The 20392-nt window shown below is 45.7% G+C and overlaps 1 protein-coding gene across 2 annotated transcripts in view; it reads right to left on the bottom strand.

Moving 5' to 3' along the window:
• SMG6 (SMG6 nonsense mediated mRNA decay factor) overlaps positions 1-20392 on the bottom strand; it is a 198714-nt gene that overhangs the window by 131449 nt on the left and 46873 nt on the right. For both annotated transcript variants that reach the window (XM_040243774.1, XM_040243775.1), the window contains exons 9-10: positions 20267-20328; positions 13255-13400 (exon numbers count right to left, since the gene is read on the bottom strand). In XM_040243774.1, the coding sequence (XP_040099708.1) occupies positions 13255-13400; positions 20267-20328 (208 nt within the window). The remainder of the gene's footprint in view (positions 1-13254; positions 13401-20266; positions 20329-20392) is intronic.

Genomic DNA, 20392 nt, shown 5'->3' with positions numbered 1-20392 from the left:
AAAAAAAAACAAATATAAGAATCAAATACAAGTACGAAAATCACCAATGAGCACAGAAAGGACTTGCTATATTAACTATCTATAAAGCTCAAATAAACTGGTAGGAAAAATATTAGGGAGGAACGAAAAAATTTGCAGAGAACAGGACCACACAGAACTATACATGGTTAATAAAACACAGGAAAAAATGTCCACTCTCACCAATAATCAAAGAAATGCAATTGAAAACAGGATAGGCTGGAAGACGGTTTGGCAGTTTCCTACAAAACTAAACACAGTCTTACCATATGACCCAGCAATCACACTCCTTGGTATTTACTCAAATGAGTTGAAAACTTAAGTCCCCACAAAAACCTGCACTCAGATGTTTATAGCAGCCTTATACATAATTGCCAAAATTTAGAAGCAACCAAGATATCCTTCAGTAGGTTAATGAATAAATCAACTGTGGTCTACTCAAATAATGTAATACTACTCAGTGCTTTAAAAAAAAAAAAAAGAGCTGTCAAACCATGACTAAGTGAAAGAAGCCAATCGGGAACAGCTACCTACTGTATGACTCTAATTCTATGACATTCTGGAAAAGCAAAACTACAGAACACCACCAAGAGAGAACTCCACGGTGAACAATGGACATTAGGTAATAATGATGATCAGGTTCATCAACTGTAACAAATGAGCCACTCATTCTGGATGTTGATAGCAAGGGAAGCTGTGCGCGTTTCGGGCAGGAGATAGTACGGCACTCTCTGTATTTCCACTCCATTTTTGCTATGAATCAAAAACTTCTCTAAAAAATAAAGTCTATTGAAAAAAAAACAGAGATAGGTTTTCTTCTATCATTTATTCAACAACTTTATGAATGCCGACATTGTGCTAAGGACTATAAAACATTAACAATACTTAGTGCTAGCAAGAGGTGGTCACTGGGCGTTCTCAAACACTGCTGCTAAGACTGTAAACTGGCACAGCTTCTTAAGAAAGTAATCCAACACACCATGTATCAAAAGCGTTAAAAGGCTTCAAACCTTTCAAACCTAAAAGTTAGTTTCTAAAAATACAGTCCAATGAAATAATAGGGAAAGCATGTTTCCTATTTGTTAAAAGATGTTACTTAAAGCATTATTTATAATCTGAGAAAAGTGGGGGAAATGTGTGAAAACAGGGTAATGATTACATTAATGTTAACACATTTACATAAGAATATTATTCAGCCATTAAATATATTTACAAAGAATTTCATAACTGAATACTTATAAATCAAGTGAAAACAGAATCAAACACTTTATACTCAGTATATTTTCAACTGTAAAACTTGAATATTCACACATACAAATAGGAAGGAATGTCATTGCTGAGAAGCCGGTTTATGGGTGGTTTCCACCTTTTTTCTTTTTTTTTTTTCAGCAGTCAATAAAACCCAAAAGGTGAAAACTTATTTTTAAAAATTATTTAGCTTACACAAAACAGGACACAGTTGCTCCAGTAAGGTGAGAGTAAAAAAATATGGTAAAGAGTAGACAAGGAAAAATAAAAGAATATTTATGGGCAGGAAGAAAGGACAGAGAATTTATGATGAAAGATTTAGGAGATGAAAGGGGACAGAACTCATGTTGTATTCAAAGAAACTTTGCTTCCAGAGCCGTGAAGACACTGAGTCCAGTATTAACAGTAAACATTAAGACACATTTAATGTATTTTAATTTAATGTCAGGATATAAAACAGGCACTTGGAAATGACATATTCAGAAGTGGCACCTTAACAAAAACAAGAAAAAACATGATTATAAGCAATGGCCCAAATAGCAGATGTCCCGTGGCCTTGCCACTCAACTTTCAGTGTCTAGACTGACTTGCTGACCAACTTTATTCTTGATGTGAACTCAACTCAAAACTTACTTGGGCTTCCCTGGGGACTCAGACGGTAAAGAGTCCGCCTACAATGCAAGAGACCTGGGTTTGATCCCTGGGTTGGGAAGATCCCCAGGAAGTGGGAATGGCAACCCACTCCAGTATTCTTGCCTGGAGAATCCCCATGGACAGAGAAGCCTGGCAGGCTATAGTCCACGGGGTCACAGAGAGTCAGACACGACTGAGCGACTAAGCAGAGCACAGCACAAAACCTGCTTCTTGCGAACTTAGAGCACACGAGGCACTGCCCTGGATACTCACAATAAATACATCAGTGCGTAAAACAGGTCAGGGATCCGTAACTGCTGGGAACTTACAGTCTCGAAGAGGAGTTGTGTGGCTAAGTCACTTCAGTCGTGTCCGACTCCGTGTGACCCCATAGACGGCAGCCCACCAGGCTCCCTCATCCCTGGGATTCTCCAGGCAAGAACACTGGAGTGGGTTGCCATTTCCTTCTCCAATGCATGAAAGTGAAAAGTGAAAGGGAAGTTGCTCAGTCATGTCTGACTCCTAGCGACCCCATGCACTGCAGCCCACCAGGCTCCTCCGTCCATGGGATTTTCTAGTCAAGAGTACTAGAGTGGGGTGCCATCACCTTCTCCAGAGGAGTCGTGAGGGAAAACAAATAAAAGATACACACAAGTTGGGGAAGGCGATGGCAACCCACTCCAGTATTCTTGCCTGAAGAATCCCATGGACAGAGGAGCCTGGTGGGCTACAGTCCATGGGGTCTCAAGAGTCAGACACAACTTAGTGACTAAACCACCACCCAGGCAGGTTAGCTGAGAAACAGAGCCACCTGGAAGTTAAGTGGGGGGTTGGACGGGGGTACAGAGTTCTGTCTGGGGGAGAAAGTAGCCTTGGACTAACTGGGGGAGGGAGCTGCCAGAGACACTGCTCAAGAAGTCGTTCCCAACAAGAGAAAGGTCAAGTTCAGATGCAGTCTTAGAAAAACAGGTAACTTGACCAAAGGCAGCAGAACAAGCCAGCCCAACTGGTTCATGAATGTACTTTAATTAAATGAATCCAGATGGGAACAAAAACAGATTGAGGAACCAGAGTGACTGGAGGAGTGGAGAAGGCTCAGCAGGGTCTGGCTGACCTCACCTGAAGCCTAGGTGAGGAATCGGGGACCAGGCAGAGAAGGGCTGTAAAGGCAACTGGGAAGTAGTTCGGGGAGATTTTGGAAGGCAATCTGACTTCTCTTCGGAGGAAGTTTGAGCTGGTTGGGTTAGCAGCCAAGAGAAATGGAATCGAAAATGGAGTTGGGGCCTCTGTACCCTTGGTGTCTGCCCAGCAAATATTTCTTAGTTGCCACCGGCCTGAAGAATCCATGTTGTAAACTCTTTCATTTCTTTGATTGTGCACCTTATATCCTTTTTTCTGTTTCTTAATAAATTCTTTTGAAAAATGTGGAAAAAAATGAAAAAAAAAGATATACACAAGTTATCTAGTGTTTAAAGAACAAGTGTTATGAAAAAGAAAAGCAGAGCAGGATGGGGGCGATAGGAGAACAAGGTGGGAGTGCAGCAGTCTCAACAGAATGGCCCGAGTTAAGTCACATGGAGCTAAGATTTGAACAGACTCATGGGAGATGAGATTTAGGCCATGCAGATGGCTGGAGAAAGAGCACTTCCACGTAGAGGAAACTGCTAATGCAAAGGCCCAAAGGTGGGAGAAGCCCCTGGCTCATCAGAGGACCTGCAAGAAGACCAGAGTAACTAAAACAAAGTAAGCAAGTCAGGGTGTGGTCTGAATGAGACCAGAGATAGCAAGGAGGGGAGTGGGGAGGAGGGAGAGTCCACACCGGAAGGCCTTGTGAAGACCTTCACTGCTTTTGCTCTGAGAGAAATGCGAAGCCAGCAGAGGCTTGTGGAGAGCAGCCTGTGTGAGTGCGTGTTAGGAGTTTCAAGTCTTTCTGGAGAGCAGACTACGTGTGTGTGTATCTGTGTGTAAAAAGGGGAAATGGGAACAATAGAGACCACAGTTAGGAGTTTCAAGTCATTCCGGATCATCTTTCTCTTCGTGTTTAAAAACAAGTTTGATTCACAAAGGGTATCCAGGGCATGTTTGCAAGAGGATTTTTGCTTTCAGTGTGGAATCTTGAAGAATGTGTCAATAGCCTACAACTGTGTCCTTAGCAGGCATCTCGAAATAATGATTACCAAACATTTCTCTCTGTTCGCTGCCCTGACACGAGTTCTGGGCATCACCCTCTCCCAGGGGAGAGGTGGAAAGAGGTTATGCAGAACAAGCAGTGATAACGGGATGACGTCACAGGTGTGCCTCAGAGAAGCCCCTAGTGAGTTGGGCTCATAACCACTCCACAGTGATTTACTCTGGCCTGCCATCGCCAGCTGGAGGAGGGATGAAGAAAGCTGACACAGCCTTAAGCCCTGGGCAGGCATTATAAGATCTTTCTCCCTCCAGGCCTGCCAGCCCCTCCCCTCTTCCAACCGCTGATCCTTGCTTCAGAAGCCAACGTGTGAACAGCACGTGTCTGGATTTCAGAAACCTGCCCAGCAGTTGGAAACTCCCTGCAGCGTGTCAATCGCTGCATCTGTTGTTGGCACTTGGGGCAAGGGATCACATGGGCAGTTTCTGAACTAAGCTTTGAGATGGGAGTCTGATATCTGAAGAGGGGACTCGAGAAGCCAGAAAACTCCAATTACAGTAAATAAATTCCTAACCATATGACAATCTGCCTTCTAAAAAGGAAACTGGGACATACCAGCCAACCAAACAGCTCTAAGGACAGCAGTAGTCAAGAACAAAAGCACAGAGCACCCTGACTAATGGAAAGGATTTTATGGGCCAACAGAGTTTACCAGCTCTGGAGTGTGATGTGGCTGAAACTAGAGAGCACTCTTGTCCAGATCCCTAGCTTACACCCTTTCGGCAATAAATGGCTTCTATCATTTCAGCAGCAGGCCTCTCTCCCTGCCTTCCATTACCTTTCTTCCCCACCTGTCAATTAGTCCTCTGAGTAGTATATACCTTGACCATCTCTTGGAAAAATCAAAAAATCTGAGCCCATATACCATCTGCCATAAAACTAGGCTGCAGGAGCTGGAAAAGGAGCTGCTCTTTGGAAGCCCAGCCTACCATGCTCTCGCCACCCGACATACAGGTGCCCCTGTCACAATGCTCACAGGCAGAGGTTAGGAAAAAATGCTCAAGTCTGATATTTCTAAGAAAAAAGGAATTACAGCATTTCCTCTAGTAACACGGCAGGCAGACTAACAACCTAGGTCTACTCTCCCAGTGAAACAACTAATTATCCTGGAAAGAGCATTTTTTAAATCCTTCTAGAAAGCAGCATTGAGTTAAAAAATTAAAAAGGAATCCTCTGGCCAGGGACTGAGTAAAGACAGAAAACTAGAGCTGTTAAGCGTGGGATAGGGCCAGGCTTTACCCTAAGAACCTCTGCTACCTGCTGAACTTGCGCTCTGGGTTCTGAGGCTTCGTGGGTACAGCCGACATAAGAGGATGCCCAAGATCCCTGCCATAAAGCTGAGGTCCCACAGAGCTACACCCAAGTACAAAGGTGAATCAGAAGCCATCCTCAGCCTCGCGATAAGACAACTAGCTAAAAAACTGACCCTATCAAACCCTGAGGCTGACTAGAAGACAAAAAAAAAATAGTGCACTGAAAGTACAGACGGTACACTAGCGCTCACAGGGGTGTGCAGCCTGAATCCGCATTACCTGAATGGTTTGAAAACCCTGAAGTAGGCATTTTACCTAGAAGGATTATTTTAGACTCTTCACACCAGACTGTGGACAAAAGCAAACTCAAACCCTTTCCCCGTTTTCATCCCAGGTCTCCAAGAATTCCCACTAATGAATTCCCACAGAAAATTAGCAGATTACAGGGGAAAAAAAATTTTTTTTTTAAATTACACGGGAAACAAGGCACACGTACAACAGCCAGCAGAAATAAGAGACTAGAAGAACCTCACCTAAAAGGACCCCTTGATCAGAGTCCCTAAAATAACCACATTTAATATATTAAAAAATAAATAGACAAGCTCACAAATATGTTCAGGAAATAAGAAACTAACAGGAAAAGACCAGATTTAGGGGGGAAAAAAGTCTGGAAATAAAAATATATAATTGAAATAAAATCTCAGCAGAGCATGTTTAGCAGATTAGATATAGCTAAGAAAAGGTTCAGGGACAGAGTTAAGGAAATTACGAGGAATGCAGCACCAAAAAAAAAAAAGAGAGAGAGAGAGAGAGGCAAAAATGAAAGAGAAGTTTTGAGAGACATTTAAGACAGAAGGAGAAGAGAAAGCATGGGCAGATGCAGTATGTAAAAAAAGAATGCTAAGAATTTTCTAAAACTGCTGAAATCGACTCACAGATACATGAAGCCCTATAAAGCCCCAGCGGGGGAAAAAAAAAAAGTGCAAACCTAGAAAATCATTAAAGCTGTAGAACATCAAAGGGTTTATTTAAAAAAAAAAAAAAAAAAAAGACCTAAGAATCATCCAGAGATAACAGATTATTTTTAAGAGGACAATTAGACTGACGGCTGACTTTTAAACAGTAACCACCCAGAGACAGCAAGGTACCTTCAGTGGGCTGAAGAAAAACAACTGTTAACATAGAGTTACCAGTGAATACAGAGGAATCGGGAAAATAAAGGGTTTTCAGACAAATACGAATTGGAAGGGTGTCATCAAAAGAATGTCACTAAATAAATTCTAAAGAATATGGTTCAGGCAGAAAGAAAACGGTCCCAGGGAACTCCTGGTGGTCCAGTGATTAGGACTCTGCACTTTCACTGCCAGGTTCCATCCCTGATCCAGGAACTAAGATCCCACAGGCAGGGAGGGGCAGCCAAAAAACAAAAGGAAAAGAATCTGATCCCAGGGAGAAGGTCTGAAATACAAAAAGGAATGAAAAAAAAGTAGTAAATATACAGGTGAGTCTAAACAAATATTTACCATAAAAACAATCATGATAATAATGAAAACAAAACATAAGTGAAAACAACAACTTGTCTTTCAAGGTTTAAAAGTAAAAAACTAATTAAAACAGCTGACAACAGTAGCATATTAACTGGGGAAGAGAAAAGGAGAAGAGGACACAATTTAACTGTGCCAAGGTACCTGTATTATTTAGTAGAGGGAAAATGCAGCTGCTTAGATTGGGGGGTGGAGGTGGTGGTGAGGCAGCGTGGGAACGACTGCTCGTTGTGTTGAGCTGTCTCAATCAGGTCCAAAGAAATTTGTGTGCCATCTGACACAGGAGGCTGGACCCTTGGGACCTGGGTATAATTTACTACCTTTGTGACCTTCCTAAAGTTACTCAGCCTTTCTGGTATATTTCTAGTCTGTAAATCGACTAAATAGGACACAAAATAGCTGTCCCACCTGTCTCAGGGGCTTTTCTGGTAGCTCAGTTGGTAAAGAATCTGCCTGCAATGCAGGAGACCCCAGTTCGATTCCTGGGTCAGGAAGATCTGCTGGAGAAGGGATAGGCTACCCGCTCCAGTATTCTTGGGCTTCCCTGGTGGCTCAGCTGGTAAAGAATCCACCTGCAATGCAGGAGACCTGGGTTTGATCCCTGGGTTGGTAAAATCCCCTGAAGAAGGGAAAGGCTACCCACTCTAGTATTCTGGCCTGGAGAATTCCATGGACTATATATAGTTCATGGGATTGCAAAGAGTCAGAGGCTGACGGGAGACATCACATGAGAATACATATACAGCAACCATAAAATCTCATCAGGTATGACCACGATGTTGTTCTGTTGTCATTCCTGGCCACTACCTTTGAAAGCTTACAGTTCTTCCTCAGACCAACATTTAGTCGGTTAGGGTCCAAAGTGCAACTTACTCCCCCTAATGCCCACCCCCAGAACATACTCATGTTCCCTGAGTATTCAACAAATAGCAGAGAGCTGGCCCACGCCCCCTGTAACATGTAGAATTTTACTCCCCAGGAAGAGTTTAAGGAGAATTCCGAAAAGGCAGCTGAGAGTCCTGCTGCCAGCATCCCCATCCCCCGAATAATGTCTCTCTTTCAGAATAAGTCCATCCAGGAAGGAAAAAAAAACACATCAAATTGAGAAGCTATAAAATGGCAGCAGAGATGAGGTCTCTAGCCCACAGTAATGATGAGGTGGTGACGGGGGACACTGCACTTCTCCACTGCCCCCCAGAGCAGCCACGGACACCAAACCACACTGTAACCCTGGGGCAAAACCAGAAATCATTTCATCAACTGACATGGTAAGAGGCTTAATTTTATTGATATGAGTGGATTTTCTCAACTGCTTCTCCTTCCTCAGCCTAAAATAACGGATTCATTCTGAAAACAAGGACCCTGGAATTCAGAGTAGGGAACATAGGAAGATCCTTCGACAAACTCACTTCCTTAGCTTTTCCTTCTGTTCCAGGGAACTCTGAGGGAAGAAATCCATGCTAAGCAGCCTGTTGATAGCTGTAGCTCCCCCAGAGGAACAGAAGGCACGGCAGAGGGATGCGCCCTTCCCCTGGTCTGCCTCCTAAAGCCTTGCCTCTTCTGACCTCCAAATCCATTTCTCACATAATTTGGGGGCCAAGCTGGCTGTTTCTTTGTTTATCTGCCCTCAACTGAGCAAGCAGTCCTGAAAACGAAGGTCAGGCAGTGCCGACTACCTGTAGAAATCTACACAAAGGTCCTTGGGGAGAAAAGAGCCCAAGAGTTTCTATCAGCAGAGACAGACAAGCAGGGATGAGAGGGCAGTTTACACAGCTCAACTCAGGCCTACCCTTTCCGAGAGGTGGATTCCTGTACAGCTGTTCTGACAAGCAGGGGATTAGGCACTCGATACATTCTGCTCGGGTGAGAGATTCAGACAGAAGTGAACTGCACGGGGCAGCACCCTGCCTTATCAAAGGTCTCTAAGGTGGTGGTTTGCTGAAGACAAAGAAATTTTGGTTGTGACTGTAACTTCACAAACTAGGGTCAGCCTGCATACATGACCACAGCCTGGAGGTGAGTGGCTCCCATCTCAAGCGTCCCACACCCTGGGGTCCAGTTCTGTGGGTCCCCTGTCGACAGATGCCGTGTCTCTATCCCTCTGGAGGCAGGCAGGTGGCAACCCCTCCCACCACCTCCTGCAATTCAGGATTACTAGCAAACCATAAAAGTGAGCACAGATGATAAAGAAAAGAAGGCCAGCCTAGCCCTAGCTCAATGCCAGCCCCTAAAGGTTCCCTAAGAACAGGGAGCCCCAACGGTGAACACACGAGCAGTGTCTCTTGGGTGCCCTCTTGCTGTCACCAGGGCTTTTTTGCAAGGCTGACACGGAGACCTCCTCTATGAACTGGTAGAGGAGGAAAGAGAGAAGGAAGAAGAAGGGGCCAGGGCACAGAAAAGGGAAGTTATTCTAGTGGTGGCCAATGAATAACATCCAATGATTTATAGGAAGTATAATCCAATAATACAGTAAAATAAAACAGTGTGTGCCTGCAATGGTTTTGATTCCAGGAATTATAAAAACATATTTTTTAAAAAGACAAAGAGAGGGAGAGAGAAAAAGGGGGGAAGGAACAAGGGGGCCAGACTGGAGTAAATTGGGCACAGATGGGAGATGCAGTGGGGCTCCGGGTGCCCTACCACAAATACTGCTTCGATTACTCCTCTTCAAGAAACGAGAGCTTTATTTCCTTACATTACAGAATTTTTTTAAAAATTAAAATTCTTGGAGTGCTTGTGGTTTAGATCAACCGTTCCCTCTCCAGCACCACATCAGCCAATCGGGTGGCTACTGAAGTGTTAAATGCTGAGGCACGTGGAGAAGGCCCCGCTTCTCCGATGACCAGCGGTGACATCACCCTGGGAACCACCTATCTCGCCACCACCCATTACTCGCCAAAGGGCAATTCTGGACACAGGCCAGGAAGGGAACACATTGTTCAGTGATGGTCGGCCTGGAACCATGGACTTCCTCATCTATGTGCTCAGTGAATGCTTACTGAGTGCCTGATAAATACCAGGCCCTCTGCTAAGGGAAACCCAAACATCCCTCGAATGTCTCTGTCCTCAACCTCTTCAATGTAGACTAGTAGGATTCTGGACTCTCTGCAGTCCCACTCCAGCAGGCTTCTTGCAGAGGGCCCACCTGATGGGAGGAGATAAAGGATCAATAGCCTTGAACTTGTGAGTTTTAAGATCACTGCTGAGACCTGAAAGGTTCGCTGGTTAAATGATGTGGCAAAACTCAACTTACTTTCCTTTATCGGAAGAGGACAAATCTCATGACCTCTGCCTCCTTGAGCTCCAGGGAGAACTGTAAGTTAAGAAAGGCCTCTTTGACCATCTAAGTGTTTCCCCTCCTTTGGGCCTTCTGGGGTGCCTGAAGCTTTTTAAGAGTTCTGTGTCTCTCGACCCCAAGGAAAGCACATTTGAAAAGTATTTTAATAATCACACTATTAGTATCATTTCCGGTATTTTGAAAAGAGGACTTATACAGGGGTAGCACCAAGCCCATACAAAAACGAATTAGAGGCAACAGCAAAGGACATGCTTTTTCGTAAGGCCGTCCCTGTGGCTCTCCCTAGGTACCACATCTCCAGGGAAGGGCCAGGCATAGATGGAGAGAATCTCGACTGCCGTGGGGGGACACAGATCACCTCTGCTCCGGGCTGGAACGCTCCTTCTCCACAGAGTCCAGGAACTGACATATGCAAACACCCACCCAGAAGGACAAGTCCAAGAAGGAATGGAAAGAAAAATGATGGCCCAGATGTTCTGTTGCTTGCAGTGACTGCCAAATCACCACAGACCCCAAGCACCTGGGAGGGCCAGGCAGCAGCAGGCCCTCGCTTTCTGGCTGCAGACAGCCGGGGTCCCCAGGCTGGGTGGCGGCTCTGACAGCCAGCCGACCGGCCTGGAGGGCAGCCTTCAGAAGGGCACCGGCTGACGGGACCCGGGGGCTGAACACTCAAGGGCTGATTTATCACTTCCTTACTCATAAAAATGTGATTCAAACTGCTGCTGATTAGTGAAGGATTTAAATCTTTACCCTCTCCCCAACCCCCTTCCCGCTCCACCCCCGGCACAGATGCTGCAGCTCAGCCACAACACCCCCTTCTTGCCACTGTCCGTGCGAGCACAGCACAGGGGCCCAGTGAAGATGACTCACATGCTGGGAAATGGAAAAGTGCATCTTCCCACCAGCCAGCCCCGCTGAGTGCTCTGCTCACCCCTCTCCCAATGGCAGCCCACACAGTGGGGTCTGGACGGCCGCCTCAGCTGCACACCGGGTACTTGGCAGCAAGTCCACAGAGCGCTCTGTCCTAGCTGAGTGTTACATCCTGTGGCCCGGGCTGTTTTTCCCTGAAACACCCTTGGACCACCTCAGCTCTCGGCCCCAGCTGCCCCGTGGAGGTGAGCGTCAGGACAAAGCCGGAGCCGGTGGCGGGGTCTCACGCACAGGCTGCGACGTGTCCTTCCTGGCACGCAGGTCCTTGTTAGGAGCGACCATGGTAAAGAGGCTAAGAAAAAGCATGCTGGCCTCCAAGGGGAAAGCACTACTTCCTTCTTTCTCTGTTCTCACTGTCTCACCTTCCTTTCACCCATATTTTAACTTTTAACTTTACAACAGCTCCAAGGAAAGGACTCATTGGTGGCCTGTGAAAAGGCCAACATCTTCCTTTTTGTGGAGCAGAAGTTGCTGACAACAGAGGCTCCGCAGACTAGAGCTGTGGGGCCTTTACATTCACACCTCCAGGTCCCCCGATGGGGAAACTACCTTGGCAGAGGCTGTGCTCTGTGACAGGCGGCTCACTGACTGCGACGCTGCCAGAGGGAGGCAGGGAAGTGAACAGGAAGCCGACTCGGGATGCGCCATTCCCCCGAGCCTGCGAGCTCCCCACCTGGTGGCCTGACCCTCGAGACCCTCAAGCGATGAGGAAGGGATCGAGTTCCCTCCCCTCCGGACTGACCGCCTCACCACCCTTTACAAACCGTATTTCCTCCTTCCTGGAAACCATCATTGCCCCTCAGGACTGCGTGCTTTCTCACTGGTATTCCCGGACATATTCAGAGAAGTTCAAAATGGCACCTAAACCTGTGCATTTCACCTTCTGCAAGGAACTGTAAATGCTGCGGCAGACAGCGTGAGAGGAGAACACCCTCCAGGCTTCAGATGTGATGGAAAACCCAGGCAAACCAGCAGAGGGCCTGGTGGAGTCCCAGGAGAAGCCAAGTTTCAGGGGAAAGTGCAGCTGCCTACTCACCAGGGAGAACACCCCCCCACCTGACCGGAGCAGGCTGAAGCACAACCCTAAATACAAATGGGAAAGGGAAATAAACCAACTTCAGAGTGACAGAGACCACTAAGAAAAGGTGCCCAGAAAGAACCAGCAAGACTCTGTCCAGAAACACTGGGTCTGCTTTGTAGCGGAGTCTCTCTGGAGGGCAATCCCCACTTCCTGGGACTGCAGGTGACAACCTTCTAACCTTGAGACCAGACACTCTCTGTTGAGGCTCTGAAATGATTTTTTGGCAGCATGGACCAAGTCTCCTTTGCAAACAAACACACAAAATAATGTCACCTCCAGGCTACAGATTTCCATCAAGTCAAATCACATCATCCTTACCTCAGTGGGGTGGAGGGAGGGGAAGGGATCCGGTTAACATCCTTCCACTGTGACCTGGTCACCAGAACATTTACAAATCCTGCCAATCAGCCCCTCTCCCATTTCTCCTTCCCCACCTCCCACCTCATGTCAAAAAAAAAAAAAAAAAAAAAACACCCAGTGTTCAGAAAAGCATCTCAGAATGCATACCACTACATCTGCCAAACTCTGAGGCTGGTGAGTTTTTTGCTTCCAGATTTGAGTCACCAAAGCTCATCAATTCTCTGTTCTTACTCCCTGGCAGACTCCCACAAGGGATATCCCATAGGGAACTAGACTTTTCCATATTGAACAAACAGGGTACATTAGTCCAGAAACAGCTATTCCCCATCCCTGCCAAGCGTATGGTCTCTGCAATGAAACATTTCAGCCATGCCTCCCCCCTGGGACAGGCTTTGGGTCTGCAGCCTCCAAAAGGCCTTGCTGCTGCCTTCAGCACAGCCAGATGTGCAGCAGCGTCTCTGGGTTTGCAAATTAAGCTCTATACCCATGATTCCCTCCAACCATCCCACCCAAGCACTAGAGAGTCATACGGATTTCGGAGAGTACATGAAAGATCTGAAAGGCAGGGTGTGTGTGTGAGTGTGCGTGTGAGTGTGTAAGAGTGTGTGTGTGTGTGTGAGACTGTGTAGTGGTATGGCAGTACAGGAAAGAAGACAGATTAATCTTTATCTGTCTAGATTAAGAAACTGGATGTTCCTTACCTTTCAACTGGGAGTTGTGTACAGCAAACATGTTGATAGTCATAAGCTGTAGCATGCGGGTACTTCCAATAGGAGAGGGGCTATGCTGCAGCAACACCTGGAACTCCTTGAGGACCTTCTCAGCCACTGCAGGGAATGTCTCCATCCTACAAGCACAGCCAGCCCGTCAGTGAGGCACATCCCCGAGAGCACTCAACGCGTGCACGCACACACACACACACACGCACGCACACACTCATTCATTCATTCCTTCCCTCCCTCTCTCTCTTTCGTTCTCAGAAAAGCAGACAGCTGACACCTAGGATGTTTCTTTGCCTTCACAAACCTTCCGGGTACCCTAAGGTTGTGAACAAATTTAAGAGAAAGACGTGTTCAGGGTTTAGAGATGGAAACAACTCAATTTTTTGGATAAATCACCATGAGTTATTACGCTTTGGTATGCTATTTCCTAACCTCTGGCAATAACTGGATTCAAGCTGAAATCAAAGTTTCTCTCTGAAACCATCCGTTTTTCTAAAGAGTGAACAAATTTCCTTTAAGCTCTAAGGCCAGCATAGTCCCCAAACTCTCCAGTATGAAAACCATATTCTAGGAAGAGGTTTGTGAATCTAAAGATTCTTCACTCAAAGCTTCACTCCAGAGGGGCTCTCAGATGCAGTTCAGCTGCTGTCAACTTAGGGGCCAGCACACGAATCATTCCATGCAAGGACCCCAAACATTCCCTGGAGAATCCCTCGACCGGGGGCCCCGATGGTCTGTTTCGGCCTTTCCTGGGTTGCTGTCCTCCTCCCTCTCACAAGGGCTCTGCTCATCAGGGTCTGTATGTTTTCAGGCCAGTGGAAATATAATGCCCTGGCCAACTGCCACTCCCAATACAGGAAGAGCCTGTAATGTAGGGAGGCAGAAATCTAGCCAGTGACCCGGCGCTCCTAAGGAGAGGTCATTCAAACCGCTGCTTGCCAAACGTGGCCACAGAACGGTGGTGCACGCCTGGAGCTCCTCTGGCAACAGGAACAAACCACAGCTGAAGTCCTCAGAAATAAAGAGCAAAGTCAAACTCGGTGCTCGAGAGAAAAAACCAGGCAGAGGGGCCTGAGGGCCATGCTGAACAATTCACGGTCACCAGAGTGTCTTTCATCCATCCTCACACCCCCTCACAAGCAAACAAACTGCTTGTGGTACACTGCGTGTGTACTGGGGTGGGGGGAGAGGAGGGTGAGGAAGAGCTCCAGCTTGGATTAATAAATAGCTTCTGGAAAGCCACAGGGAAGGGAATCCTCCTCAAAGGATACAGCACAGTCTCGAGTCCTAGGGAAAGGTGCTTCTGCTTTCACCTGAACCTCGACCCTTTCTCCGGTGTGTAGTAAGCACCCTCCCCAGGGTAGAAAATGCCACAGCCTTCTGAAAGCCTGGCAAGCTTCATTCCTCGCCCTTGGAGGCAACTCCTGTGACTGACCCCCCAGGACCCAGAAGTCATGCCACAGTTACGGGTCAATTACAGTTTATGTTCCAGTGCTCTTCTCTGCTGAGCTGTCCTCGTTTTCATTGGCACAAAACATGCCAGGCGTTTGCTTTCTTGCCCCCACATGCCATTTCAAGTGCCACCCCACCCCACACTCCTGCCACCACCACCCAACAACAACAAAACAACCAAAACACACTGATTTTCTCCCACCTCTAAAAAGTTTCAGAACCACTGAAACTCTTGGTCGGTTTGGAATGGCAGAGAGTGATATGTTTGGGGCTGGACTGGATCCATTTTTCCCCCTGGGCTGTAACAAAGGTTTCATTTTAAACCCTGACACTGTGCAGCACTCTTTCTGGTCGGAGGTGGGGAGGGGGGCTAGCACTTCTCATTACGAGAATCGGAGTTCACTCTGCTTGAAAAGCAGCCACACTGGGCGAGTTTTGGAGCCATGTGTCTCCGTGTTGAAAGGCGGTGGAGAGCCAGCACAGAACGACGTGACAGAAGTGTCACGTGGGACGGTCCTGCTTCGAGGCTGTGTCTGAGGAAGACTCTTTCCCGGGATGGGAATTGAAACACAGCCATTATCACTCCCTAGGTCAGACTGAAGCCTCAAACGAGCACCAGGCCAAATGTCCACATCGTCTTTTTTAAGTTAAAAAAAAAAAAAAAAATTTGCTGTTCACCTTTCAACTAGTTCACAATGATTAAAGCAAAAGAAAAAGAAATCAAATGCATAAGGGTATGAGTTAGAGTAACTCAAATTCTGAGATACAAGGGAAGATGGAGTTCTCAGACAACATCAGCTTTGTGAGGCAACAACTGAAGGACATGCAGATAAAAGATTCTTCCTCAGAGCTCAATAACGGCGTTTCTCGTGCCCAATTTCATAACCAAAATGCTCTCTGGTTTTGGTCTCCAATTACCTGTAAGTAGTTTTATTTCTTTCTCTTTGCTCCACCCCATATTGCAGAATGAAAATTATACTAAAACTGGCATAATGACAGAATACAATTTGTTTAGGGAAAAAAACCCACAAAATAAAATGATGGTTTTTATGGCTACATAAGTAATTATGCAAATGCAATTAAAAGGTCTAAAGAATACATAACCTGATGTCTAGCATTATCTCTTTGGAGGTCACAGAGGTTGGGAAAGAGTTGAAAGAAATTTTAGAAAAGCATACTATACTTTTACAAGGAGATTTTTATATATTACTTAAGTAATAATTGTAAAAGTTTTACACAAGCAGCAGCAGCAGTAGCAGCAATAGAGAGAGAGGCGAGAAAGCATAAAAAGATGGCAATTTATAATAGCAAAAAACTGGAAGCAGCCTAAAACATCCAACAACAACAACAGATTATTAAGATGGCATATCCATACAACTGAATTCTATTTTTTAGAAGATGTATTAGACTTTTTTTAAGTTTAATATATATTAACTGAAGACAGTTTTAAAGTAGTTTAATGTGATCCCTTTTACAGATATTTATAAAAAATAAATAAGAGAATGTATGTGTGTGATGTATGGAAGAGAAGATAAAAATACACATCAAGTGGTAACGGTGGATAGTTATCTCTGGATAGTGAGAACAGGAATAATTTTTTATTTCTTTTTTTTGCTGGGTTTTCTAAATATTTTACAACGAGCACTGTATACAGTAAAAAGATTTCCCCTACGATGGATACTTCTGGCTTTTGTATATAATACATTTCTAGCTTTTAAAAGTAAATCAAGACACAAACATAATATTTTTAACAATTCGAAGTCCAAAATAAACACATGAGTCTTTGAATTCCAAGAGATCTTGAAAGTGTGCAAAGAGCATGACTCGGCAAGCAAGTAGAAAACTAAAGTGGCAACTTCAACCTAGGCTACAATGGGAAGCTAAATTATTCTCTTCGTCACAAGTCAGAAGTCTACAGATGGCCGGCTTCCTGACCCCCTCAGAGGAGTCCAAGTGCAGTCCGCTGTGCCTCTCCCCGGGAGACCCAGTGTCTGTCAGGAGCCACACAGCACTCCCGCCTGGTTACGTTCCCTGAGCCCGGGAGGACTCTGGCTCTGTCTTTTAAAACTGTATGATCACTTGTAGGATGTGCATTTCGCTGGCTGAAGTGATCGCTTTCTGAAAGGATCTCGAGAGACACCTCGTCTCCTGTGAATGGCAGTTTCAAGAAACCAAACTTTCAGACAGTACTGGGACCAGACCCGGGAGTGACTCAGACAGTGACTAACGGGGCAGGACCCAATCTCTCAGATACTGGGGAACACAGCTGGCCTGACAATATTCTCTGTGGAAAAGAATCAGGCTCCCTAATTTTTCTTACCATCTTGATTTTTAAAAACTGTACAAGATAGGAGCAAACCAATAGCAAAATCAAACCAAACAACTCGGCCGTGTGACAGGGTAGCCACGAGAAACAAAAATCACAGGGCTATAGGACATAAGGACTGTAACAGACCTTGGAGCTCATCTGTTTAAACTACTGATAAGGAAACCAGAGCCCACAGACGCTCTGACTCGTTCCCTCTCGAGGTCTTAGAACTAGTCAGCAGAGAAAAACAAACTCTTTTTGGCAACCTGATTCCATCGAACACTTGGAATTTCTTTTTTTGCCGGCTGCTGAGAGAAAGGAGTCTGGTGTGGCACACAGTAGGCCCTCAAGTACACACGGATGCAGCAGGGAGCACAGGCCCAGAGAAGACGAAGGCTGGGAGGGCCACGCTGCCGGGGCTTTTCTCAGCAGGCAGGCGGGACGGTGGCTGTGTCTTCAGCTGCTCCCCATTACAATCTCCTCACTCTTAATTCGTTTTCAACGCCTCCCACATTTCACATCTTCTTGGTAATTAGGCAGCAGTCCATGTTGCTGTGTGTGGCTTGGGCTCAGTGCTTTTCTGGTCTTACAGACTTCTATAGTTTGGGGCTTTTTTTCTTTCCAATAGAAAAATTATTGCTGTTTCTCTGCCTTCCAGAATAAATATGGGGCTCAATTCTCTTTTCACCTCCAAGAGAGCACAAGAGGAATACTCACTGAGGGGCTGAAGTGCCTAGAATTTACATGCATTTTCCTCATGTGAACACTACTACAACTCAGTGTTCATGAAGGTGGAACCAGACTGGCCTTATCTTTTTGCCAACAGAGTTGGTTACATGCAGGAATGGAAGAGATATTGAAAAATAATCTGGACCACAGGAAACCACCTCTGACAAATGAGATAATCTGCTCATTTTTCAACAGAGAAGAAAACTCCTGAACACCTTCCCTCTGTGAAATTTTCTTACATATGACCCAAACCTCTCCAGCTGCAACATAAGCCTATTTTTCTCTTGCTGTCATCCCACAGAAATCAAAACTATTTGCTTATGACTCTAATAGTTAAACACAGTTAGGGTACCCCCAACAGCTGTCTCTAAGTAAACCTTTGGTTATCTTATTTTTTAAAGATCCATTTATCTTCTCAGAAATCATTCTAGCTTTTTTATCATTATTGAGACTCTTTTCCAAACTTCCTCCAAAATATATCTAAACATGAGAAATTTAAGAGGGAGAAAAATAGGGTTTTAACTAATGCATAATCTGATTTTATATACATATATAATATGTATGTGTGTGTATGTGTGTGTGTGTGTATATATATATATATATCCTAAACATTCCTATATTCTGGACCAAGATTTTTAACTTTTTTAGTCCCAGAAGTTTCTAACAGAGCTGAGAAATACCTACGGCAGTGATTCTCAATCAGGAGCAATTCTGCACCACAGGGAACATTTGGCAATGTCTGGAGACATTTTAATTGTCACACCTGGGGGTGAGCGGAAAGGCTGCTACTGGCCTGTAGTGGGTAGAAGCTTGGGATGCTGCTAAACACAGGACAGCCCCTACAATTAAGAATTATAAGGTTCAAAATATTAGTAGTACAGAGGCTGAGAAATCCTGCCTTAGGGCAAACATGGTGCATAAACATTCAAAGGGCAAACAGAGCAAAAGGGAAAACGGAGAGAAGATACTGTCAGCAAAGGTAGTAAAGGAAAGTTTTTTTTAATGAGAATTTTTAAAGAAGAAAGAGATGAAGAATCACAGCACCTATTTTAAGTGTAGTGCAATAGTTTCTTCTGTTATGATGTGCTATTGTATGAAATAATATCATCTTACCCACCCTGAAACTGCAGCTCCACATTATTCACTAGTGACTGGCCTGGGTCTATGATGACCCAACAGAATTCAGGATTCCTTCTCCCCAGTCTTTTGCAATCTACCCATTTCTTGTAATGATTCACTTATTCCTACAATAACTATTTACTGAGCACCAACTACATGCCAGGCACTAGGGTTACAACAGTGTTGAGCAAAAACTCCCACCAGAGTAGAGCTGGCGTGGGGGCGGGGTGGGCGGGTGCTGCCTCTGAGGTGCCTAGCTTCGTTCGCTGAGCGGATTCCTTTACGTGTATTTCTGCTAGCAGACAGGCCTCTACTGGCACCGCTCCAAGGTTTCCAAGTCATTTCAAGACTACGGCCATCCTCGTCACTCTTGCCCAGGCTGATGATACGTGAGTATGTAAAAGGCAAAGTTTCTAGTTCACCAACACGTTCAACAGTGCCCCTCCGAACAGGAGGAAGCCTTTCAGCTTCTCCCACTAAGGGAACCTTCTAGAGCGTTAAGAGAGAAACTTACAAGGTCATGACAGAAAGCGACAGGGAGACACAGCAACTAGGGGAGCTGGGGTCTGAAACAAGCAGCTCACAGGGCAGTTCTCCAGAGAACCTCCAACTCAGAGCGCATCGAAACGCAGAGAAGGCGCGCGGCACCGCCACCTGCTCCTCTCCTGGGGTAACGGAGCACTCAGCACAGGGGCGCCGGCCTCACAGTCAGGAGAAACTCTGACCCGCCAAAAGAACACTCGAAATGTGGCCTCGTCCCAGAGACTTAAAGCGCTAAACGACAGGGTCTCCCACACACCACCTTCCCTGAGATTTATCTGGAAATCCATGGTGGCCGGTGAAACCACAGCCAAGTCTCAGCATTGACTGAGCTCAGCAGCATGGCGCCAGAAACTGAGCCCAGGAGGAAGGGGTATGGTTCGAAGGGGGAGAAACTGTCGGAGGAAAAAAAAATCACTGTCCACTCTTTTTCCCTTCTCCTTAAGGGAAAGTGAGTGCATAGTACTTCCCCCCAAGGAGGACCCCTGGCAGCTGCACCCAGGGACTGAGCATGACTTCCTTGAGGAGCTCACTAGGGGCTGAGCCGGAAGGCAGAGGAAAGAGAAACCCAGAGGGATAAGGGGTGGGGGGTGGGAAAAGACTGTAGTTAAAAGGGGGTTTTAATAAAGGTAGGGAAAGGGGAGTCAGAGGGGGGAGAGTAACATTTCCCAAACTTCATGAGCACAAGAGCAGAGTGAGTGGAGGGAAGGGGAGGGAAGGTGGAGGCCCCTAAGAATTCACACCCTGTGCCCTCAGTTACAAACACAGTCTAGTTGCTAACAATATTAAATTCCAAAATGACTTGTAATGTAGGAAAATAAAATAAACATCCTGCACACTTACCCAATCCGGGTAAACAGCTTCCCATGGGCATGGAGAAAACTGAGGATGAACCTTTTGTTCAGCTGCATGGGAAAGAGAGAGAGGAGAAAACAATTAAACTTTCCCCAGTTTCCTGTTACTGAACAG

This window comes from Oryx dammah, unplaced genomic scaffold (genome assembly GCF_014754425.2).
Source record: "Oryx dammah isolate SB20612 unplaced genomic scaffold, SCBI_Odam_1.1 HiC_scaffold_8, whole genome shotgun sequence".
Classification (NCBI taxonomy): Eukaryota; Metazoa; Chordata; class Mammalia; order Artiodactyla; family Bovidae; genus Oryx; species Oryx dammah.
The sequence above is the reverse complement of the archived record's forward strand: the minus strand, read 5'-3'. Positions and strand labels throughout refer to the sequence as shown.